Genomic DNA, 22,028 nt, shown 5'->3' with positions numbered 1-22,028 from the left:
ATGGCCTTGTAAGGGCTTTTTTTTTCTTTGGTGGGTCTAGGGCTTGAACTTGGCCTGGGCACGTCCCTGAGCTCTTCGGCTCAAGGCTACCACCCTACTACCGTTGATTCAAGCCCCACTTGCTGTTTTCTAGGGGTTAATTGGACATAAGAGTCTCAGGTACTTTGATCCTCAGATTTTAACCTCCCGAATAGCTAGGATTACAGGAGTGAGCCTCCACACTGGCTTGGCCTCATGAGGTTAAGTTTTGTTTTTGTTTTTAAGGTGTAGTTATGGCCCTTAATATATTTTAATCAGAATTAAGAAGGCTTTCTTTCCTTTTTTCTTTCTTTTTTTCTTTTTTTTTTTGGATAAGTCCTGCAGCTTGACCACAGGACCTGGGTACTGTCCCTGAGCTGCTTCTGCTCAAGGCTAGCTAGCATTGTCCCACTTACAAGAGTACCACTTCTGGCTTTTTATGTTTATGTGGTACTAAAGAATCGAACCCAGGACTTCGTGCATGTTGTACGAGCACTACCACTAAGCTGCATTACCAGCCCAAGGTTTACTTTTTTTTAACAAATACATCTTGTATATTTTATTTAGTAGATCTTTAGGTCTAAATATTTTGGGGGGGGGTGGTTCATGGGGCTTGAACTCTGGTCCTGGGCTCTGTCCCTGAACTCTTCAGCTCTAGGCTACCGCCCTACCCCTGGAGCTACAGCGCCACTTTGGTTTTCTAGTTAATTGGAGATAAGAGTCTCACAGTCTTTGGTGCCTGCACTGGCTGGGAACCGCCATGCTCAGATCTCAGCCTCCTGAGTAGCTAGGATTATAGGCAATAGCAACTGCAGTGGCTCATTCATCTAAGAATTCTAAAATAGATGTCATATGTGTCAAGAGTTAGCAAACTCCATGATAGCCCAGTCCTCTGCTTTTATAATTCAAATTTTTATATTTAAAATTGTTATCCATGCTGTTTTGATTTATTGCAGTAGTTACAACAAATAATGTATGTTTTTGGCATAGCACCAGTTCTATGTGATCATGTTCTTTGTTTTTTTCATGTGTTAAAGTTAGGGTTAATTGCACATTAAATATCCATTTTTCACATTTACCATTTTTTCATGCCTTATTGTGGTGTCCTGAACTTTGTGAACTAAATTTAAAGAATTATTTCTCAAATACAAAATCTCAGGTTAATTCATACTGAGGTCCCTAAACTTGGATAGGCTTATTTTTTGCTTGATGCATATGTTACTTTTCTCTCGTTACTTAATTCTGTAATTCTTTTTTCTCTCATCAGAAATTTCTGAATAAATTGGCAGAAGAACGCAGGCAGAAGAAGGAAGCTTAAGATATATAAGAAGCATAATGATTTAAAAAACAATGGTTCTTTGTTTTTAATGTTAACCTTTTTTAAATACAATACTGATAGTTAGAAGAAAACTATTGTACTCTTTTGTTTTAGTGGGAAAATACTAGATGTCTGTTCATGTGCTAAGTGTTAAATAGCAAAAACATACGGTTAAGTTGATGAATAGTTTTTGTTTCATCGGAATGGCAACAGACAGAAAAGTACTTTGTAGAGACCGATTCTTGTAAGTTACTATGTAAGCCAACTTGCACCACTAAGAAAAAGATAACAGAACTGTTCAGAGAAATGAGATTTACTAGTTGCAAGTTTCAACGGAATGTCAACAAACTTTTGATTCCATTCAATAAAGAACAAAACCAGTTGTATTTTTATTACTTTCATCTGAAACATTCCACATTTTAATCTGAGCCTTTGTAGACTTTTCATTTAGAGTTTAAAGCTGCTTTGATTGCATTTCAGTTTTTTAGAGAATGTCATTCATGTGAGATTGGCAATTCAAATGCAGGTGCCATTTTCTTTTAATGTCATGATGTTTAGGTAGTAGGAAGTATTAAATAATTGGCTTTAGATTTTATAATTTTTTCCCCTGAGTTCCTGCTAGGTTTCATATTCCAATAGTCAGTGTACTTTCAGTGAAATGTAAAAATCCTCTCTTTGACCAGTATTAATTTCTTGAGATCTTACTGCTTGTCACTTGAATCCTCTAGCTGTCATACATCTCTGGTATAAGCAACATTTTATTTCTGAAGTGTGTGTAAACCATCTCTTCATATTTTCAAGATGTAATTTTACATTTTAAAAAGTTTGGCCATAATTCTAGACGCACGCTTCTAATTCATGTACCTGCACATGTGACCTTTGTGAACCGAAATTTGCATGTATAATCTGTGTTTACTTGTAACTCTCTGGTTATATCCTGCTTATATCTGTGGATTCAAGTTACTGAAGTGAATACCAATAAAAAAAAAATCTAGGCCATGTTCATTGGTTATACATGTTTGGAATGTTAACCGATATATTTGTCAGTTGTGAATTTATTACACTTTGTGCATGCTTTAACCTACTACTTTCTAAATCTATAGTGAGTATTCTGAAAAGTGCTACTAAAAATCTAAATGTTCAACTTCTGGTAGATTTCTTGTTCTTGTTACATAGCTAAAAAAGGAGACTGTCTTTGATTTTTCTCTTAGTTTTTATTTCTTGTGCCCCTTCTGGGGCTTGAATTCAGGCCAGGTTTCTGTCTCTTGAGCTTTTTTTGCTCTAGCTCTCTACCACTTGAACCACAGCTTTACTTTTTTTTTTGGTGGTCAGATGGAGATAAGATTCTCATAGACATTCCTGCCTGAGCTAGTTTTGAACCTTGATCCTCAGAGCTCAGCCTCCTGATTAGATAAGATTAAAGGTATGAACCACTAGATCTGGCTCGCGATTTCTTTTCAGCCTTACGAATTTCAAATGCTAAGGATGAGGAAAGTAAAAAAATCTCATATATAGATATGTCTGTTCCTTTTCATTAAACTGAGAAGTAACAAGGAATATTAAGAATTGTGTCAGCCTTTCAAATGATGTAAGGATTCTTGGGGTAGCGGATTATCTCTTGTGGAAGAAACTTTTCGGCTAAATAAGGGTATTTGAATTCAGGTACTCCAACTCTTCCTATTTTTGCTCAAGGCTGATACTGTACCCTTTTGTACCCTTTGGTGTATACCTGTACTTACTGCTTCTTACTGTTTGATGGGAGATAAAGAATCTCATGGACTATTCTGCCCAGGCTTATTTCAAACCACTGTCCTCAAATCTCAGCCTCCTGACTAGCATTATAGGCCATGAGCCACCAGAGCCCAGCAAGAACTTTCTTTTGTGCTGGTTTTGGGGCTTGAACTCAGGGCATAGGTGCTTTCTCCAAGCTTTTTTTTTGCTTAAGATTAGCACTTTGCCATTGGAACTACAGCCTATGGCTCTTTCAAATTGTCAGACCCAAATGTATTATAGTAAAATTGCAGCAGTAAAATTTTATGATCTCAATAAAGGACAGATGACTTCATGTAACATGCACAAAAAATCCTTGCCAGTTCAGGTTAATTTTAGCTTTTACTAATTAACTATTTCTGTTTAATTCCAACTTTTTAACTAACAAAGCTATAGAAAGCATTGTGCGTACAATGGGCTTCTTAATTTTCTGTTATTACAACCTTTGGGAGGTGGGACTACTTTGTTGGATTTAGCAGTTTGAAGGGATGCTTTGAGAAGCTTACCTAAATTATGGTTTTTTTTTTTTTTTTTTTTTTTTTTTGCCAATCTTAGGGATTTAACTCAGGGTTGTTTTGGTTTGGAGTTGTTTTGTTTTTTTCCCAGTTGTGGGTCTTGAGCTCAGGGGCTGAGCACTGTCCTTGGGCTTTTTCAAGGCTAGTGCTCTACCAATTGAGCCATAGCACCACTTCCCAGCTTTTTCTGTGTATGTGGCACTGAGAAATCAAACCTGGGTCTTCGTGCATGCTAGGTAAGCACTCTACCTCTAAGCCAAATTCCCAGCCTGACTCAATGTTTTTACACTGTCCCTGAGCTATTTTGAACAAGGTTAGCACTCTACTGCTTGATCTAGATTCCAGTCATGATATTCAGATCTCAGCCTCTTAGGTTTTGGGGGTGTTTTTGTTTTTGTCACTATTAGTTGTACTTAAAGACCTTGCACATGCTAGGCAAGCTCTCTTATGTGCGGATACTTAGATGCTTTTGGCTACTGCTGTCATGCTTCGGCTTCCAGACTTTTGCTGGATAATTGGAGACAAGTGTCTTGTAGAATTATCTGGCCTGAATCCTCATGTTTCAGCCTAGTCTTACAATCATTAGCCACCAGTATCTCTGCACTTCTGTGAGTAAAGGGGAGTTCTGTGTTACTTTTCTTTGAAAGTTAAAGATTGGCAAAAATAGCTCATAAAGATCTGGAAGAATCCTGGAACCTTTTTTTAAATAGTTTGCCAACCAAAAAAAAAAAATACTTTCAGATAACTTGTTTTAGGAAAGAAATGGCTTTTTGGGTGCACTTTGGTTTCCACCCATTATATGGTTCTTTATGATTGGTTTGAAGTTGTATTCCTTTGCTAGTATCCCAGATTGATTGTTGAACCCAGCTGCATCTAAAGGTCCCCTCCTAGACTGGAAACATAGCTTAGTGGTATTGTGCATTCCTAGCATGTGCCAGGCCATTAGTTGGATCCCTTGTAGAATGAAAAGTGTATGTCAGGAGATGCTCACACTTGTTTAAATCTCAACTAGTAAGGGAGATCAGATTATAGTTCAAAGCCATCCTGAGCAACAGTGAAACCATTTCAAATTTAAAATCTTGGCGCCTGGCACCAGCTACTTGGGAGGCAAAAAATGATCATGGTTTTAGGACATGCTGTGAGAGACTTTCCAATTAATCACAGAAAAAGCCAGAAGTGGTGCTGTGGCTCAGCTGGTAGTAGGATAGCCTTAACCAAAAGCTCAGGGACTGCACACAGATCCCAGAGTTCATGACTCAGGACCAGCAGAGAAAAGAAAACTTGATGTGGCAAGGTGCAAATTGTGGTTCCAAGCAAGTGGATTGTGATCCAGATTGGCTTTACCTTAAAGATCCCAATGTGTAGAAGTAAGAGGGCTAGGGAAATGGCTTAAGCGGAGGGCCTATGCACATGCCCAAGACACTAAACTGAACCCCAGTAGTACAGAAAATATTAGCTCTTTACAAGTTCTATAACTTAGTTTAAAGCTATTGAGAATCAACCCAAATATGAACTCTAGAATCCAGTACTCTGGTACATCTTCACAGGGAGATATAAACATTATTGGGCTCTACCAGAATTTACCTTGCTTGATTTGAAGTGAATCTTGATAGTTATTTGTCAAGTTCCCAGAAAGAACAGACCACACTTGCTCTTACTGTTTTGTCTGATTCAAGAAGTGTTTCTGCTTTGATGTAACTAGATGCTTGAAATGGTTGCTATTGCTTGTAGTACTAGTTTCCATCTCACAGTGCTAAAACTAAAGAAAATACTGCAGACATTGGGGGGCCCACCCAGTGCAAGAGAAAAAAATGTTTTCCCCAGTCCAGGGGCTTGCACTGCCTGAGCACTGTCCCTGAGCTTTTGCTCAAGGCTAGCACTCTTACACTTAAGCTACAGTGCCATTTCCAGCTTTTTCTGTTGATGTTATACTGAGGAATTGAACCCAGGGCTTCATGTATGTTAAGATACAGTCTTAGTCCCCCTCAAAAAAATATTTAAAAATCATCTGTGTGAGCCAAGGCCAGTAGCTCACACCTGTAAATCTAACAGATTTAGAATCTTGGTTCAAGCCAGCACAGATGAGAAAGTCCGTGAATGTGATGCTAATTACATGCCCTCACACTGAGCACCATTAGACATGTTTTTGTTTTTGGTTATGGGGCTTGAACTCAACCTGGGTGCTGTCCCTTAGTTTTTTTAACTCAAGGCTATAGGGCGCTACCACTTTGAGCCTTGGCTCCGCTTCTTTTTTTGGGTAATTAATTGGAAGTTACCAGTCTCACAGGGACTTTTCTGCTTGGGCCTGCATCGAACTACCACCATCAGATCTCAAGCCTCTGAAGTAGCTAGCTAGAATTACAGGCATGAGCCACTGATGTCTGGCATGTATGATTAATTTCTAAGAGACTATGTTACAGTAACTTTCTAGCCATAACCATTTTTTAACTTCTTTGTTTGGGGGTTGGAGGAAGCTTGGACTTGGCCTGGATGCTGTCCCTGAGATACTTTGTTCCAAGCTCTTGCATTTGAGCCACAACTCCCACATGGTTAACTGAAGGTAAGACCTCATGGACTTTACTGCCTATGTGTATTTCAATCCACAACCCTCAAATCTCAGCCTCCCAAATATCTAAAACTACAGTAAGAGCCAACAGCACAAGTGGTAGACATTCAGATCCCAGCTAGTTTTTTAGTAGTTACTAAGTTCTATGTCTGCTTTTTAAAAGGTGTTATAGTCATGAAAAACAACTGAAGGTCCAAGCAGTGGTGCTGTGGCTAAGTGGTAGAGTGCTAACCTTGAGCAAAAAAAGTATCCAAGGACAGTGCCCAGGCCTTGAATTAAGCCCCAGGACTGACCAAAACAATAATATATATATATATATTACAATATATATAATTTTATATATGTATATGAAGGTATTTGCTTAACACGTATAAGGTTAGATCTCTAGCACCAAGGAAAAAAATCCCTGTTACACATTTGAGGGCTTTGTAAATATGCTTATGAGAGCCTGTGGAAAGCATTGCAGTTAAATGATTGTTGGTATAATGGATTTGGGGGATGTCAAGATAACTACCAGATGCTGGCTTGTGTCTGTTGTCCTAGTTGCTCAGGAGGCTAATATCTGAGAATCACAGTTCAAAACCAGCCCTGGCAAAAAAAAGCCAGAAGTGGAGTTGTGGCTCATGTGGTAGAACATTAGCCTTGAGCAAAGAGGTCAGAGGCAGTGCTCAACCCTTGAGTTCAAGCCCAAGAACTAGGGGGGGGGAAGGCATCATTATATCAAAAGATTCAAAACATGCATCTATCATTGATTCTTCCAGCACCATGATTTAACCAATTATTAATATATAGATATTTTAGGCTTTGTATTATGTATAGCATCACTGTGCGTATACATACTTGCATGTTTACTTATGGCTAGTAGTAGAATATTTGACTCGGGAGGTATACTCTCTTTTTTACATATTGTAATGAAGGGCAAGTCCATGTGACAACAAAAAGCCAGACTGGAAGCATGGGTCAAGTGAGGACTACGTGCAAAGGCCAAGCAAAAGGGATAGGCCTTGAGTTCATTCCCTGGCAATAGCACACACAAAAACAGGATGTTAGTGGCTCACACAATCCTAGCTACTTGAGTCAGGAACGGTGTGACTTGTGGTCAACCCAGTGAGAAGAGAAACCTTTTTTTTGTGTGTGCTGGTGCTTGAATGCGACATGGGTGCTGTCCCTGGGTTTCTTTTGCTCTACTACTAGCCATACCTCTACTTTTGGCTTTTTCTGTGTTTATTGGAGATAGGGTCTCATGGACTTTTCCTGCTCAGGCTGACTGCTCAAATCTCAGCCTCCTGAGTAGCTAGGATTACAGGAATAAGCCATGAACAGCCGTTCTTAATTGATGGCTGAGTGTGGTGGCATCCCACATATGATCAAACACCTGAAAGAGACAAACTGAGGTGCAGACTCCTTCAGGAAGCAAAAATACCTATTTCAAGTAACCAGTACAAACAGTGAGAGGGCTGGGAGTGTGGCCTATTGGTAGAGTGCTTGCCTACCGTGCATGAAGCCCTGGGTTCAATTCCTCCAAACTACAGAGAAAATGGGAGAAGTGAAGTGGTGCTGTGGCTCATGTACACAGTGCTAGCCTTAAAAAAATCCCCAAGAAGAATAAGAGTAGGAGACATGGCAGAGGTGTAGCAAAACTGCCTAGGAAGTTTAACAAAGACAATCAAATCTATACAATAAATACCTAAATACCTCTTACCCAAACTCACCTGCTTATTCTATAGTCATATATCTTAATCACAAATCTTTTATTGTACACGTGTGCAGGTAAATGGAGCCGGAATTCGGGACTTTGCACCTCACAAAGATTTGACTCAGCCAGCATTCTACCAGTTGTGCCATACTTCCAATTTATTTTATTTTTCTGTGTTGGTTTTGAGGCTTGAAGCCAGGGCCTGGGAACTGTCACTGAGCATTTATGTTCAAGGTTAGCATCCTACAACTTGAACCACAGCTCCACTTGTGGGTGGGTCGGGGGAAGGTTGGTGACTAATTGGAGATAGAATTCTGACTTTTCTGCCTCGGTCCACTTCAAGTTGCAGTCCTCCAGGTCTCAACCTCCTGAGTAGCTAGGAGCCACCAGCAGCTGGCTGAGTTTATTCTTTTTCTATTATTATTTTGCCACTCATGGGGACCTGAGCACTATCCTTGGGCTTTCTCAAGGCTAGAACTCTGCCACTTGAGCCACAGTACACTTCCAGATTTTTCTATGTATTGTAACCGGAGGAATTGAACCCAGGTCTTTGTGCATGCTAGGCAAGCACTTTACCACGAGGCCAAACTTCTGGCCCCAGAGTTCTTTTATTTAATCTGGATGATTGGTGTAAATACACATACACCACACAATGCAAAACTATACGTGGCTCTCTTTTCAAGAGATAAATAGGAATAGAAATGCATGCAAAACATGATACCGGCAAATAATCACATTTTTCCAAACCAATGCGCAAATTCGTTATTTGAGCATTGCTGGGATTTGAACTCAGGGTTTCGAAGTACTTGGGCCTATCTGGACAAAGACATTGAAATATTTTCAAAGAAGACTCCATAGGCTGCCTGATAACCACCTGTACATCTACATGTGTAAAGGTCCAACTTCAAATGTATGCCTGACAATGTGCAAGGATAAGTATTTGAAGATCAATATAACTCTAAACTTGTCTCATGCGTACGTGTCAAGATCTCGAAGTGATGCGTGTTATGCTTGCTGTAAATTCCTCTTTGATGTTTGCAGAAGTCCACAACTGTCTATCTTGATTCCTAGCTCCGCTACTCACTACATCTTATCATTTTCGAACAATGGGGACACCCCACATCCTGCTCACTAGAAGACAGAAGCTTGGTCTGACCCACGGGACGCGATGAAAAGCAGTTGCCCAAGCCAAGCTACGTGGACCGCGCACCAGTTCTGCAGACCTTTAGAGCCACGCGTTCTCTCTCACGCCCTCTAGTGGCCCAGAAGGGGCAGAGCTGACAGAACGGGGGGCGGGGCCTGAGGCGGAAGTGAAGTCACTTCCGGTCTGGGTGTTTGTTTGGACTGGAGAAGGGAGGCGGCGGGCGAAGCGCACGTCGAGCGGGGGAGCGGCGCTGCCTGTGGAGATCCGCGGAGGCCGACAGGATTCGTTGGCTGCCGTCCCCGCTGCCGTGCACTGGGTGAGGGGTCCCTTCGGGCGGTGCAACAAGAAGGGTGCGACGGCCCTAGTGGTCGAGGGACAGCACCTCGGCGACGGCTGAGGAGCCGAAAGGGTCCCCCAGGTTGATAGATGGCCCTTGAGTGCCGTTTGACCTCCGTTGTTCCTTGCCTATGTCCGTCCGTCTGAAGGATAGGCTTAGGCAGACTTCATTTCTTTCTCCTCTGAGAAATGGCGGTCGCTTTTTTTTCTCATTGTCATTATTTATGGTTTGGATCTCGCAGCCCTCTATCCGGGTCCTTTGACGCGCGAGGGTTGCCGGGATAGCACTTTCGTGCGTTCCTCAACCCTCAAGTCTATTTCTCCCCACCCCCCACCCCCTTCCCTCCTGGTTTGGTACTCTTTCCCCTGCCCCACTACTGCCGCCTCGGCAACAAAGCTCATTGTTTCTGCCCACTTTACGCCTGCGCGTCGCCACGCGCAGCCTCTACCCGCTGCGCGTGCGCGCTCCTACCGCGGCTGGGTGGGGGAGAGGGGCGGAGGGACTGGCGGGCTGGCGTTGTCCAACGGAGCACTTCCTAACCGTCGAACGGCCTGTATAGTTCATTCTTTCTGGGACCTTTTCTGCCATCTCTTCGCCATCTCTAACCCTTATTTAGAATGTTACTGACTCCCATGTTGCAGATGGGTCTTTGTCTGGAGGGGTGCTGGAAATCCTTAGTGTAGGAAGGCTTTGGGGCTAAATTAAGGATCTATCCGGGTCCCGTTCTTTGACACTGAACTTCTTACCATTCAGTGATACTGTTTTACTCCCCTTTTCCTTAGGCACCATCAGAAAGACTTGTAAAGTTATTTTTTAAAACAGTTGTTTCAGCTGCCAGCAGTAACTTCCTAATGAATACTAAAAGGCACCTTACCTGCTTCCTTGTGTGTCTTGCTTCCCCTGAGTTTGCAGCCACATCTCACAAAGACCTCAAAACATAGAATTTACCTTGGGAGAAAATGTAAAGTAACAGCCTTTGACATTTATTTCAGCAAAAACACATGCCCGTTTTGTTTTTATTGGCTAATCTTATGCTAGGAGAGCATTGTGTTTCATGAAATTCATTTTAGGTGTTTAAATTCTCATTAAATAGTTTTAAAAATGTCATTGGATGTGGGTTGTGTTTGCCAATACAAAGACCTTAAGAATTTTTAGTGAAATGGTATTTGGTAGTTCAGGCTTGTGAAAGGGAGCAGTCTATGGTACTTATTGTGACCTTGAACACAACTATTTCTCACAACTATCACAAATAAAGATAGGAAACTTTCCAAAAAATTTTAGCCTGTTTGTTTCTTTAGGGGATGGGGGGAAATGGCGATTCACTGTAATGGTTAAAAAACTATATATATTGATCCTTGAGGACTCAGATTGAGGTATTTAATTTCTACCCTCTTTGAGAGAGAGTAAATTTATAGCAGACTTTTTCTTGAATAAATAATAAGCCTATTCAAGCATATCCTATGACCATGAAAAATGATTGATGCTCTATTTTATTTTTGGCCAGTCCTAGTCAGGGCCTGGGCATTATTCTTGAGCCTTCTCAATGCCAGCACTCTACCCTTGAACCACAGCACCACTTCTGACTTTTTCTGTGTATGTAACTTGGAAGAATTGAACCTAGGGCTTCATGCATTCTGGGCAAGCACTCTACCTCTAGACCACACTCCTGGCCCTGATGCCCTAATTTCTATGTATGTGGTACCAAGGAATCGAACCCAGGTCTTGGTGCATGGTAGGCAAGCACACTACCACTATGCCAAACTCCCGGTGCTTATATCCCTTTTGTAATTTACAAAATATAGTCATCATGATTACCTAGCCAGTTTGAAATTAGGTTAATGGGAACTTGAGATATTTTCCTTTTATTTAGCAAATATTTAGCATTCAGTAATGCCAGGCTTCCCTCCACCCCTCGTCCTGGCTCAGAGTCTGAGCTCTGTCCCTGAGTCTGTCTGTGCTCACCCTACCACTGAGCCACAGTGCCACTTCCATCTTTTTCTGAGCTGATAATTGGCAATAAATCTCACGGACTTTCCTGCCCATGCTGACTTTGAACTGAGATCCTCAGATCTAATCTTCCTGAGTAGCTAGGATTAAGGTACTAGCCACTGGTATCGGGCTGCCAGGCATAAAAGTGATTTTAACAGATGGTAACTATTCAACATTTCTAAGACGTAAGCACTACAATAATATGAAGCCAACTTGAAGTAACTTGACCAATATCACATATTAGGAAGAAAATTCAAATCCAAGGTGCTGCATATATTTCATATGATTAAAGGACGTGTGAGTGACATGTAGATACTAGCATAGCTAATATAATCCTTCTGACTCTGGTTCAAGATTAACATCAATTCATTTCCTGTTACCTGGATCACCTGTATAAGCAGATGTGTTAATAGTTTGCATTTATACAAAATACAGTTTAGGTTTATTTTTTCTTAAATTTCCTCATTGTTTAGTGTGTCCAGCAAAGTAGGCATTAACCACATGCAGCTATAGAGAACTTGGAATATGACCAGTGCAAAGAACCAAATTTTAGTTGGGGTTTCTGAATGTCTTTCTGGCTTTTAAACTCTGTCCTGGAGCTTGAACTCAGGGCCTGGACACTATTCCTGAACTTACTTTAGCTCAAGGCTAGAGCTTAAGCCACAACAGCACTTACAGCATTTTGGTGGTTAATTAGAGATAAGAATCTGACATTTGGGGCTGGGAGTTTGGCCTAGTGGTTAAAGTGCTTGCCTAGCATGCATGAAGACCCGGGTTCGATTCCTCGGTACCACATACATAGAAAAAAGCCGGAAGTGGTGCTGAGGCTCAAGTGGTAGAGCTCTAGCCTTGAGAAAGTCCAAGGACAGTGCTCAGGCCCTGAGCCGAAGCCCAGGACTGGCAAAAAAAAAAAAAAGAATCTGACATTTTCCTGCCCAGGCTGGCTTCAAACTGCCATCCTCAGATTTCAACTTCCTGAATAGGATTATCGGCATGAGCCACCAGCACCTGATTTAAATGACTAGCCAATGGCTCTCATTGGATGGCACAAGTTTGAAAAGGTTTAAATTGCTTCTGCTTATTTTAATATTTACATAAATACATTAGGATGTAGTTTCTTAGTTTTGTTTGGTGCTGGACCTGGGGCTTGAACTCAGGGAGTGGGTGCTGTCTCTTAGCTTTTTTGCTCAAGGCTAGCACTCTACCACTTGTGACATACCTCCACTTCTGGCTTTTTGCTAGTTAATTGCAGATAAGAATCTCAGGATTTAAGCTAGGCACAGCTACTCAGCTGCTGGCTCATGCCTCTAATCCTAGCTACCCAGGAGGCTGAGATCTGAGGATCAAGGTTTAAAGTCATCCCAGGTACAGAAGGACTTGGGACTCCAATTGACCCCTAGAAATGGGAAGTGGGGTTTGGCTCAAGGGTAGGGCAATAGCCTTTAGCTGAGGAGTTCAGGGATAATGCCCAGGGGTAGGATGATAGCCTTGAGCTGAAAAGCTCAGAGGCAGTGCCCAGGCCTAGTTCAAGCCCTGAGTTCTCAGCCTCCTGAGTACCTAGGATTACAGGCATGAGCCATCAGCACCCAGCTTCTTGTTTTTACAGTACTGGGATTTAAACTTTGAGCTTTGTTTCTTGGTAGACAAGCACTGTATTGCTTGACCTATACCTTCAGTTAGGTTGGTGACCTTTTTAATGGCAATGGAGAATGGTGAGCCAACCTTAACCTAATCCTAATCACTTTCGTTATGCTATAGTAGAGATTAGGGTTATATAGTGTTTGGGAGTTTTCGATGGCATTTTTTTACTCCTACAGGTGAGAGACCTGCAGTTTTTACCTTGTGCTTTTTTTAGAGGTAATGGCCATTTGGGTAGTCATAACATCATTTAAAGACCACACCAAAATATGGATACAGGCAGGCAGGCCTTGGGTGGCAAACAGCCCTTGGGTAGCAGCCAAGGAGAACTATACAAGCCACATGTTAATCCTGACATGTACTAAATAATTTCAAGGGCCTCTTACAGCTCATAAGCTAAACATTCCTCACACTGCCAGCATTTAAGTATTAAAAATGATTTAATATGCAACAAAGGCAGAAAATCCTAATTGTTATGTGTCAGAAGCTCTACTTAAGTACCTTTTACAATTACCCACTTTTCAAATGAGGAAACTGACACGGGTTAAGTAACTCTCCATAATCACATAGCTAATAAGGCATTCTGGATCTAGCACACATATTTTTGGGGGGGATAGCTAGAGATACTGGAGTTTGAAATCAGGGCCTTTTACTTGCTAAGCAGGTGCTCTACCACCCCAGCATTTTTTTTTCTTGAGCTGTACCCCAGCATTTTTTTTCTATTTTTCATGCAGGATTTCACTCTGTCTAAAGGCCCGTTTAAGAGCTCAGTTCTCCTACCTCTACCTCCCAAGTATCTGGAATTACAGGCATTTCATATCACATCTGGCTTGTTAATTTAGATGATATTTCATTAACTGTTTCTCCTGGCTGACCTTGGAAGAGTCAGCTCCCTACCTCACCCTCTTGAGTAGTTGTCCATACAGTTGGGAGCCACTGTGCCCTTTCTTTTTTTTATTTTTTTATTTTTTTGGTCCATTGTGGGGCTTGAACTCAGGGCCTGGACACTGACCCTGGGCTCTTTGCTCAAGGGTTAGCACTCTACCACTTTTAACCATAACTCTACTTCTGGTATTCTAATGGTTAATTAGAGATAAGAGTCTCATGGAATTTTCCTGTTTGGACTGGTTTTGAACTGCAGTCCTTTCAATTTCCTGAATAGCTAGGATTGTAAGCATTGACCAGCTTGTTTTTGCTTATTTAATTTTCCCACAGACTTCAGTGACTAATGCAAAGACTAATGAATTTCCCTCCTCCCCCCATTTTGCCATATTTAGGACTGAATTTAGGACTTTCCAGGCAAGGGCTATACCACTTGACATATCAACCCACCCCACCCCTCACCCCCAGCCCACATGCCCTCCATCCATCTTTCTTTCTGCTTCTCCCCTTTCCCCCATTTTTACAGGGGCTTGAAATCAGGGCCAAACTCTTAGCCAAGATCATGAAACTCTTATCTCCAAATAACCACCAGAAAACTAGAAGTCGCTCAAGAAGAAGGGTGGTAGCCTTGAGTTGAATAGCTTAAGGACAGTGCCCAGGCCCAGAGGTCAAGCCCCACCCATGACTGACACACAGAAAAAGGGGGCCAGGAGTTTGGCTTAGTGGTAGAGTGCTTGCCTAGCCTACATGAAGACCTGGGTTCTATTCATTGGTACCATATACATTGAAAAACCCAGAAATGGTGCTGTTCCTCAAATGGTAGAATGCTAGCCTTGAGAAAGCCCAAGGACAGTGCTCAGGCCCTGATTCAAACCCCAGGACTGGCAAAAAAAAAAAAGGAAAAGAAAAGGCATTTGGGTACTGGTGGCTTACACCTGTCTTCATAGCTATTGCAGAGGCTGAAATCTGAGGATTACACCTCAAAGCCAGACCAGGCAGTAAGGTCCTTTAGACTTCTCCAATTAACCATCAAGTGGAGTGCTGGTCTTGAGCAAAAGAAGCTCAAGGATGGTGCCTAAAACCTGAGTTCAAATCCCAGGACAAGTACAAAAATAAATATATAGAAGATTTATATTTTACCGTCTCTCTTCCTGAGCTTGATTTCTCACAAATTCTCATTAAAATTCAAAATTCTCTTGTTTCTTCCATTATTCTGTGGTTAGTGCTCTACCACTTGAGCCACAGCACCAGTTCAGGCTTTTTCTGAATATGTAGTACTGAGGAATCAAACCCGGGGCTTCATGCATGCTAGGTGAGCACTCTACCACTAAGCTCCACTCCCGGCCCCCTCTTGCGTTTCTTAAAGAACTGGTTTGATGTTCACCATATCTGCCCAAAATTTGTTTTTTCTCTTGTTGGTTTTCTGCCTTCTATTATTACTTCACTTCTTCATGTCTTTTTGTTGTTTTCAGGACAATTTCTTACCAGTTTTTTTTTAAATTATGTCTAGTTTGCTTCCAGACCTATTACATTTTAGGCATATGCCTGTACTCTTAGCTACTTTGAAGGCTGAGACAGGAGGATCAGTTGAGCTTAAGAGTTAAAAGCCGGGGGGCCGGGAGTTTGGCCTAGTGGTTAAAGTGCTTGCCTAGCATGCATGAAGACCCGGGTTCGATTCCTCGGTACCACATATAGAAAAAAGCCGGAAGTGGTGCTGAGGCTCAAGTGGTAGAGCTCTAGCCTTGAGAAAGTCTGAGGACAGTGCTCAGGCCCTGAGCTCAAGCCCAGGACTGGCAAAAAAAAAAAAAAGAGTTAAAAGCCGGGTTGGTGGCTCATGTCTGTAATCCTCAAGAGGCTGAGGATCATGGTTCAAAGCCAGCCTGGGCACTAAAGAATGTAAGACTCTTATGTCCAATTAACCACTAGAAAATGGGAAGTGGGGCTGTAGCTCAAGGGGTAGGGTAGTGGCCTTGAGCTGAAGAGCTCAGGGACAGCACCCAGTTCCAGAGTCCAAGCCCTATGACTGACCCAAAAAAAAATTTTTTTTTAAAGTTTAAAAGCCAGGGGCCTGCCACAGAGAAGGACGTTAGTGTTGAGGACAGTTGCTACTATGGCTTCCTGTTCATTGGCAAAGCCCCATATTCGGGATCTTCTGGCCAAGCATCTGTAGGTTCATATTGTTGAAGCATTCATTGACTCTCTGAGAGTCTCAGCTCAGTTTGGTGTGGCTGAACTGAGAAAGAAGGCATACATATATAACATACATAATATACATATATACATAGTTTTATAGTGGGTTGTGGAGGCATACCTCTATAATCCTAATTCACTGGAGACTAAAACACAAAAATAGAGTTAATATAAAATACAAAGTATTTCCCCTAAAGAATGTCTAGGGAGGGTCTGGGAGCATAGCCCAGTGTTAGAGTGCTTGCCTAGCAAAAGCCCTGGGATCAATTCCTCATTACTAGATACACAGAAAAAGCCAGAAGTAGCACTGTGGCTCAAGGCAGAGTACTGGCCTTGAACAAAAAGTGTCCAAGGACAATGCCCAGGCCATGAGTTCAAGCCCTAGGATTGGCCCAAAAAAAAAGAATGTCTGGAGATGTAGGGCCACAAAACACTTGTCTAGCATATATGGGTCTAATCCCAAGCACCAAAAAAGAATAAACATGGTTTAGCTGAGCTGAGATCAGAAGCCAACCTAGGCAAAAAAAAGTCTATGAAACTCTCGTCTGTAATAAACCACCAAAAAGCCAGAAGTGGAGCTGTGGCTCAAGTGGTAGGTAGAACAGTAGCTGTGAGCAAAGCAGCTCAAGGACAGTCCCCAGGACCAGCACCAAAAACAAAAAAATGAAGTCTCAGTGAGTTATGGTACTAAATTAGAAAAATTACTGAAAGGCCACCATAACCATAACAGTAAGATATTGGGCTCAAATGCTTAAGGATGAAAGTTACCCTCAATTTATCAAATGGTTAAAGAAATAATACTTTTTTTAGTATAGTTTTGTTATTAGAGTACTTACCATCTCGCGAAATACTGTTTTGTTTTTAATTCAACAATTGGTATTGAATCTAGGTGAAAGGTATGTGTCTTGTACTTTTTTTTTCTTTTTGTCACTCATGGTCTTTGAACTCACAGCCTTGGCACTGTCCCTGAGCTTTTTCCCTCAGGGGTAGTACTCTAACACATTGAGCCACAGAGCCACTTGATAGTTAATTGGAGATAGTCTCATGGGTTTCATGGGCTGGCTTCAAACTGCGATCCTCAGATCTCAGTCTCCTGAGTAGCTAGGATTAAAGGCATGAGCCACTGGCACCTGAGCCTTAAAACAAAGCAAGTATTGTATTTTTTGGAAGTATTGATATTTGAATTCAAGACCTTCCTTGTGAGGCAAGGACTTTACCACCTGATCCACAAATCCAGCTCTATTTCAGATTTGTTGTACCTATAAAATTCTTAAGAATTGCCCAGAATTCAAGCCCTACAACTGACAAAAAGACAAAAAAAAAAAAAAAAAAAAAAGAATTCTTCAAAGTGAAAACTTGGGGAGCCAGGTGCCGGTGGATCATGCCTGTAATCTAGCTACTCAGGAGGCTGTGATCTAAGGATCATGGGTTCAAAGCCAACCTGGGCTTGGAAAGTCCAGTGAGTCCAATTCATCACCAGAAAACCGGAAGTGGTGTTGTGGCTCAAAGCCATAGAACACTAGCTTTCAGCTGAAGAGCTCAGGGCAATGCTCAGGCCTAGAGTTCAAGGTTCTTGACTGACTCACAAAATGGAACAAAGGAAGAAAAGAAGGAAGGAAGCTTGGACAAAAGCAGTATGACAGTATTGAGATGCATAATCACAAGTGAAGAATTTTAGAACAGATAGCTTTTTTTTTTTTTCTTGGCAGTACTGGGGAATAATACTGAAGTTGGCACTCGGGCATGTACTAGCTCTGTCAGCTTGCTTATTCAGCTACCATTTAAGCCATACCTCAAGGTCTGCATTTTGCTGGTTCTTTTAGAGATGGCATTACAAGGATTTTTCTGCTTAGACTGGCCTCAAACCTCGATCCTCAAATCTCAGCCTTTTTAAGTAGCTAGGATTACAGATCTGAACCGCTAATGCTTGGTTTTGGTTTTTGAGCTAGGTCTTACTGCCAGCATTCCCATGGCTTTATAGGTCCCCTAAAATATGTGGAAGCTTTTCCAAGCTTCATTATGGGGTACCATACTGGGCAAGAAAGTCTGTGAGACTATCTCCGATTAACTAGCCAGAAGTGGAGGTATGGCTCAAGTCTCAGCCTTCTGAGTAGGTAGGATTATGTTATCAGCCACCAGTGCCCAGGTTAAATGTTCTACGGTGTGTGTGTATGTTAAGTATTTTTACTTTACGTGTGTATATGTATATAAATGGTAGTACTGGAATTTTTAACCATGGTGTTCTGATTACTCAGCATTTTTTGTCTTTATTACTTGAGCCATACCTCCTTCACTTTGACTTTTTTTTGTCTACCAGCCCTTAGCTAAGTAAATACCTTACTGTTAAGACATATCCACAACCCTAGCCATAACTAATTCTTAAATATCAGAATCACTTTGGAATGCTAGGGGTGTGGATCAAGAGGGAAGAGTACTTATCTAACATGCTGAAGATCCCAAGCTGAGTGTATTCCCAATACTGTCATAGAAGTTTAAAAACAAAAATAAAGGTGATTTATAGGTGAATCATGCCTATAATCTTAGCTGCTCAGGAGTCTGAGATCTGAGGATTGTAGTTCAAAACCACCCTATGCAGGAAAGTCTGTGAGACTCTTCTGCCAGTAAAACCAGAAGGAGAACCATGGCTCAAAAGTGGTAGAGTGCTAACTATGAGGGGGTGGGGGGAAAGCTCAGAGACAGTACCCTCAAATTAAGTCCCATAACTGACCCCAAAAATAAAAAAGACAGGTGGTGGTGGTGTCAAACCTGTAATCCTAGCTTCAGGGATTGATCTGAGGATCCACATTTGAAGCCTGCTTGGGCAAGAAAAGTCCATGAGAAACTTTATTTGCAATTAACTACCAAAAAACTAGAAGTGGAACTGTGGCTCAAAAGGTAGAGTGCTAGCCTTGAGCACAAAAGATCTGGGGACAGGATGTAGGCTCTTGAGTTCAAACTCCAGGACTGGCACATACACAAAAAATCAGAGGCTGGGAATGTGGCTTAGTGGTAAGAGTGCTTGTCTAGGATGAAGCCTTGGGTTTTATTCCTCAGTACCACATAAACAGAAAAGACTAGAAGTGGTGCTGTGGTTCAAGTAGCAGACTGCTAGCCTTGAGCAAAAGGAAATTCAGGGGCAGTGAGGCCCTAATTCAAGACACAGGATTAGCAAAAAAAATGGGGGGGGGGGGCAGTGGGAGTTTGGCCTAGTGGTAGAGTGCTTGCCTAGCATGTACAAAGACGCTGGTTCAGTTCCTTGGTACCACATACATAGAAAAAAACCTGGAAGTGGTGCTGTGGCTCAAGTGGTAGAGCTCTAACCTTGAGAAAGCCCAGGAACACAGTGCTCAGGCCTTGAGTTCAAGGCCCAGGACTGGCAAAGGAAAAAAAAAAAACATAGGAAGTTTTCCAATTATCTGATCTATATGTATCTCTGACACCTTACTTTGATGCCTGGTAACAATAGCTACTCAATAAGAATTCAAAGATTGACTAAATTAACTGTATTGTTCTACTTTTAAGGTTAAAAACGACAACTAACGCCAACCATGAAAGATCCAAGTCGCAGCAGTACTAGCCCAAGCATCATCAATGAAGATGTGATTATTAACGGTCATTCTCATGAAGATGACAATCCATTTGCAGAGTACATGTGGATGGAAAATGAAGAGGAATTCAACAGACAAGTTAGTTTTGTGAATAAGCATGTGTTTTTCTGTAGCTCATGATAGCTTTCAAAGAATGTAATTGTAGCTAGGCACTGGTGGCTCATGCCTGTAATACTAAGGTACCAACCCAGACAGGAAAGTCTGTGCAAATGAAGTTAATGGATAGTCCTTAGGCCCTGAATTAGCTCCAGGACTAGCAGACATGCATGCGTGTACATGCGTGTGCACACATGCACATTCACACAAAGCAACTGCTCATTGAAATTACTTGTTTCATGTCCCACCCTAAAGATTCTATTTCAGAAGAATTAGATTGGGAAACTTTCAAAAACCTCCTAGATAATTCCAGTAAGCAATCAAGTTTAAAAAAAAAACATTGCTTTGCACCAATGTTAAGCATTTCTTTCCTTTGTACAGAAGCAAAGAAAGTGTGATTTGTTACTATTTTTAAAATTTCTAGTGCTGAGGATCAAATCCAAGACCTTGTGCTTGCAAAGCACAAATTCTGCCATTGAGCAACCTCTCTCAACCCTGACATTATGGTTTAGGGAGAAATATTTTTTCAGTACTTGAGATTGAATTCACGGCCTTGAGTCACTGCCTTATAATGTGTGTGTGTGCATGTTTGTGCACATGTGTGCCAGTACTAGGGCTTGAACTCAGGCCTGGGTACTCTAAGGAAAACTTAACTTTTTCCACTCAAGACTAATGCTCTACCATTTGAGACATAGCTCCACTTCCTGATTTTTGATTTTGGTGGTTAGTTGGAGATGGACTTTCCCTACCCAGGCTGGCTTCAAACTAAGAACTGAGATTTGAAGATCTCAGCCTCCAGAGTAACTAGGATTACAGATATGAGCCATAGGTGGCCACCTCCCATCCTTTTCTCCTCCGGACAACTCCCCCTGGGCATGGGGCATAAACTCATGGCCTGGGTGCTATCCCTGAGCTTTCCTGCTTGAGGCTAGTATTCTACCACTTTGAGCCACAGCTCCACTCCCAGTTTTCTCACAAATCTTCCTGCCTGGGTTGGCTTCCAACTGTGATCCTCTTGTCTCAGCCTCCTGAGTAGCTAGGATTATAGACATGAGCCACCCACGCCTGGACTCTTTTTGTTTTTGAAACAAAATCTCATTATGGAGCCCAGGCTGGCCTTGATCTCTCAATCCTTCAGTCTGTCTCCTTAGTGCTTGGATTACAATTGTATACTATCTTGTAAGTGTTTTGGCTTTTTAAACTTGGGTCGTGTTCCTTACTAAACAAACATTCTGAAGGGGGAAATGATGGAAGGGTGACACTGATCAGGATGCTTTATACATATGAAGAGGTCTGTTAAATGTAAACCCCTTTGTACAACTATTTGAAGATAATAATAAAACAAGGGTAAGAACCCTACCGCTTCTGCTATGCCCATGCTCTTTTTGCTTTAGTTATTTTTCAGATATAGGGTCTTATACTTTTTGCCTGGTATGTCTTAGACCTCAATCCTTCTATCTTCTCCCCTATAGCTGGCATTACAGGCATATGTGATAATTTTGCCTTATTTGTTGAGATAGGATCTTACTGTTTTACATAGTAAAATATCTTCTTCACCTCCCAAATAACTGGAATTATAGGCAGGGCACAGACTGAACATTTTGGCTTTAAGTTATTTAGTTTAAGATATTTTAAGCTATCACCAATGATGTCTTACCAAATATGTTGCAATTTATCTTCTATTTATTATAAATCTAGATAGAAGAAGAGTTGTGGGAAGAAGAATTTATTGAACGTTGTTTCCAAGAAATGCTGGAGGAGGAAGAAGAACATGAGTGGTTTATTCCAGCTCGAGATCTCCCACAAACTATGGACCAAATCCAAGACCAATTTAATGACCTTGTTATCAGTGATGGCTCTTCTCTGGAAGATCTTGTGGTAAAACGTTATTTATTTATCTTTTTAGACCCTACCTCATGTTTCCCATAAGCGGAAAAGCCAGATACCATCTGTTAAGAAGAGTTCTACATCTCTTCCCTTCCAAATATTGTATGCTTCTTAACAGTGGGAGCAGGGCCTCCCAATGACACTCTCGACAAGGAGTTACTCTGGCAACAGTATGGAGTCTTAGACTACTAACACACTTCTTGCTACTGCTTTTAGTCTGGCAGTTGCCTTTTATTCTTGGTTTGTGGGTAGAGTACACAAGTATGTTAAATAATTAATGAAGAAATGCAATATTACCATATGACTTGCCTATATAAAAGTAGCATGATAAGAAGTTTTGCTCTCATCTTGAAGTAAACATTTTCACATTTGGT

General features: G+C 41.5%; 2 protein-coding genes across 5 annotated transcripts in view; both read left to right on the top strand.

The window, feature by feature from the left end:
• Positions 1 to 2,371, top strand: part of Matr3 (matrin 3) — a 36,844-nt gene extending 34,473 nt beyond the window's left edge. For all 3 annotated transcript variants that reach the window (XM_090331429.1, XM_090331427.1, XM_090331428.1), the window contains one exon: positions 1,286 to 2,371. In XM_090331429.1, the coding sequence (XP_090187555.1) occupies positions 1,286 to 1,299 (14 nt within the window). In that variant the 3' untranslated portion in view covers positions 1,300 to 2,371. The remainder of the gene's footprint in view (positions 1 to 1,285) is intronic.
• Positions 2,372 to 9,199: 6,828 nt separating this feature from the next.
• The window catches only part of Paip2 (poly(A) binding protein interacting protein 2), a 16,395-nt gene continuing 3,566 nt past the window's right edge, over positions 9,200 to 22,028 (top strand). Inside the window, exons 1-3 of one of the 2 annotated variants that reach the window (XM_090331437.1) lie at positions 9,200 to 9,343; positions 19,586 to 19,749; positions 21,466 to 21,645. In XM_090331437.1, the coding sequence (XP_090187563.1) occupies positions 19,612 to 19,749; positions 21,466 to 21,645 (318 nt within the window). In that variant the 5' untranslated portion in view covers positions 9,200 to 9,343; positions 19,586 to 19,611. Of the gene's footprint in view, positions 9,344 to 9,844; positions 9,918 to 19,585; positions 19,750 to 21,465; positions 21,646 to 22,028 lie in introns of those variants that run through there. The other variant, XM_090331438.1, reaches the window with a different exon arrangement.

This window comes from Megascapheus bottae, chromosome 4 (genome assembly GCF_031878675.1).
Source record: "Megascapheus bottae isolate mThoBot1 chromosome 4, mThoBot2.hap1, whole genome shotgun sequence".
Taxonomy (NCBI): domain Eukaryota; kingdom Metazoa; phylum Chordata; class Mammalia; order Rodentia; family Geomyidae; genus Megascapheus; species Megascapheus bottae.
This window is presented reverse-complemented; position numbering and strand designations above follow the sequence as displayed.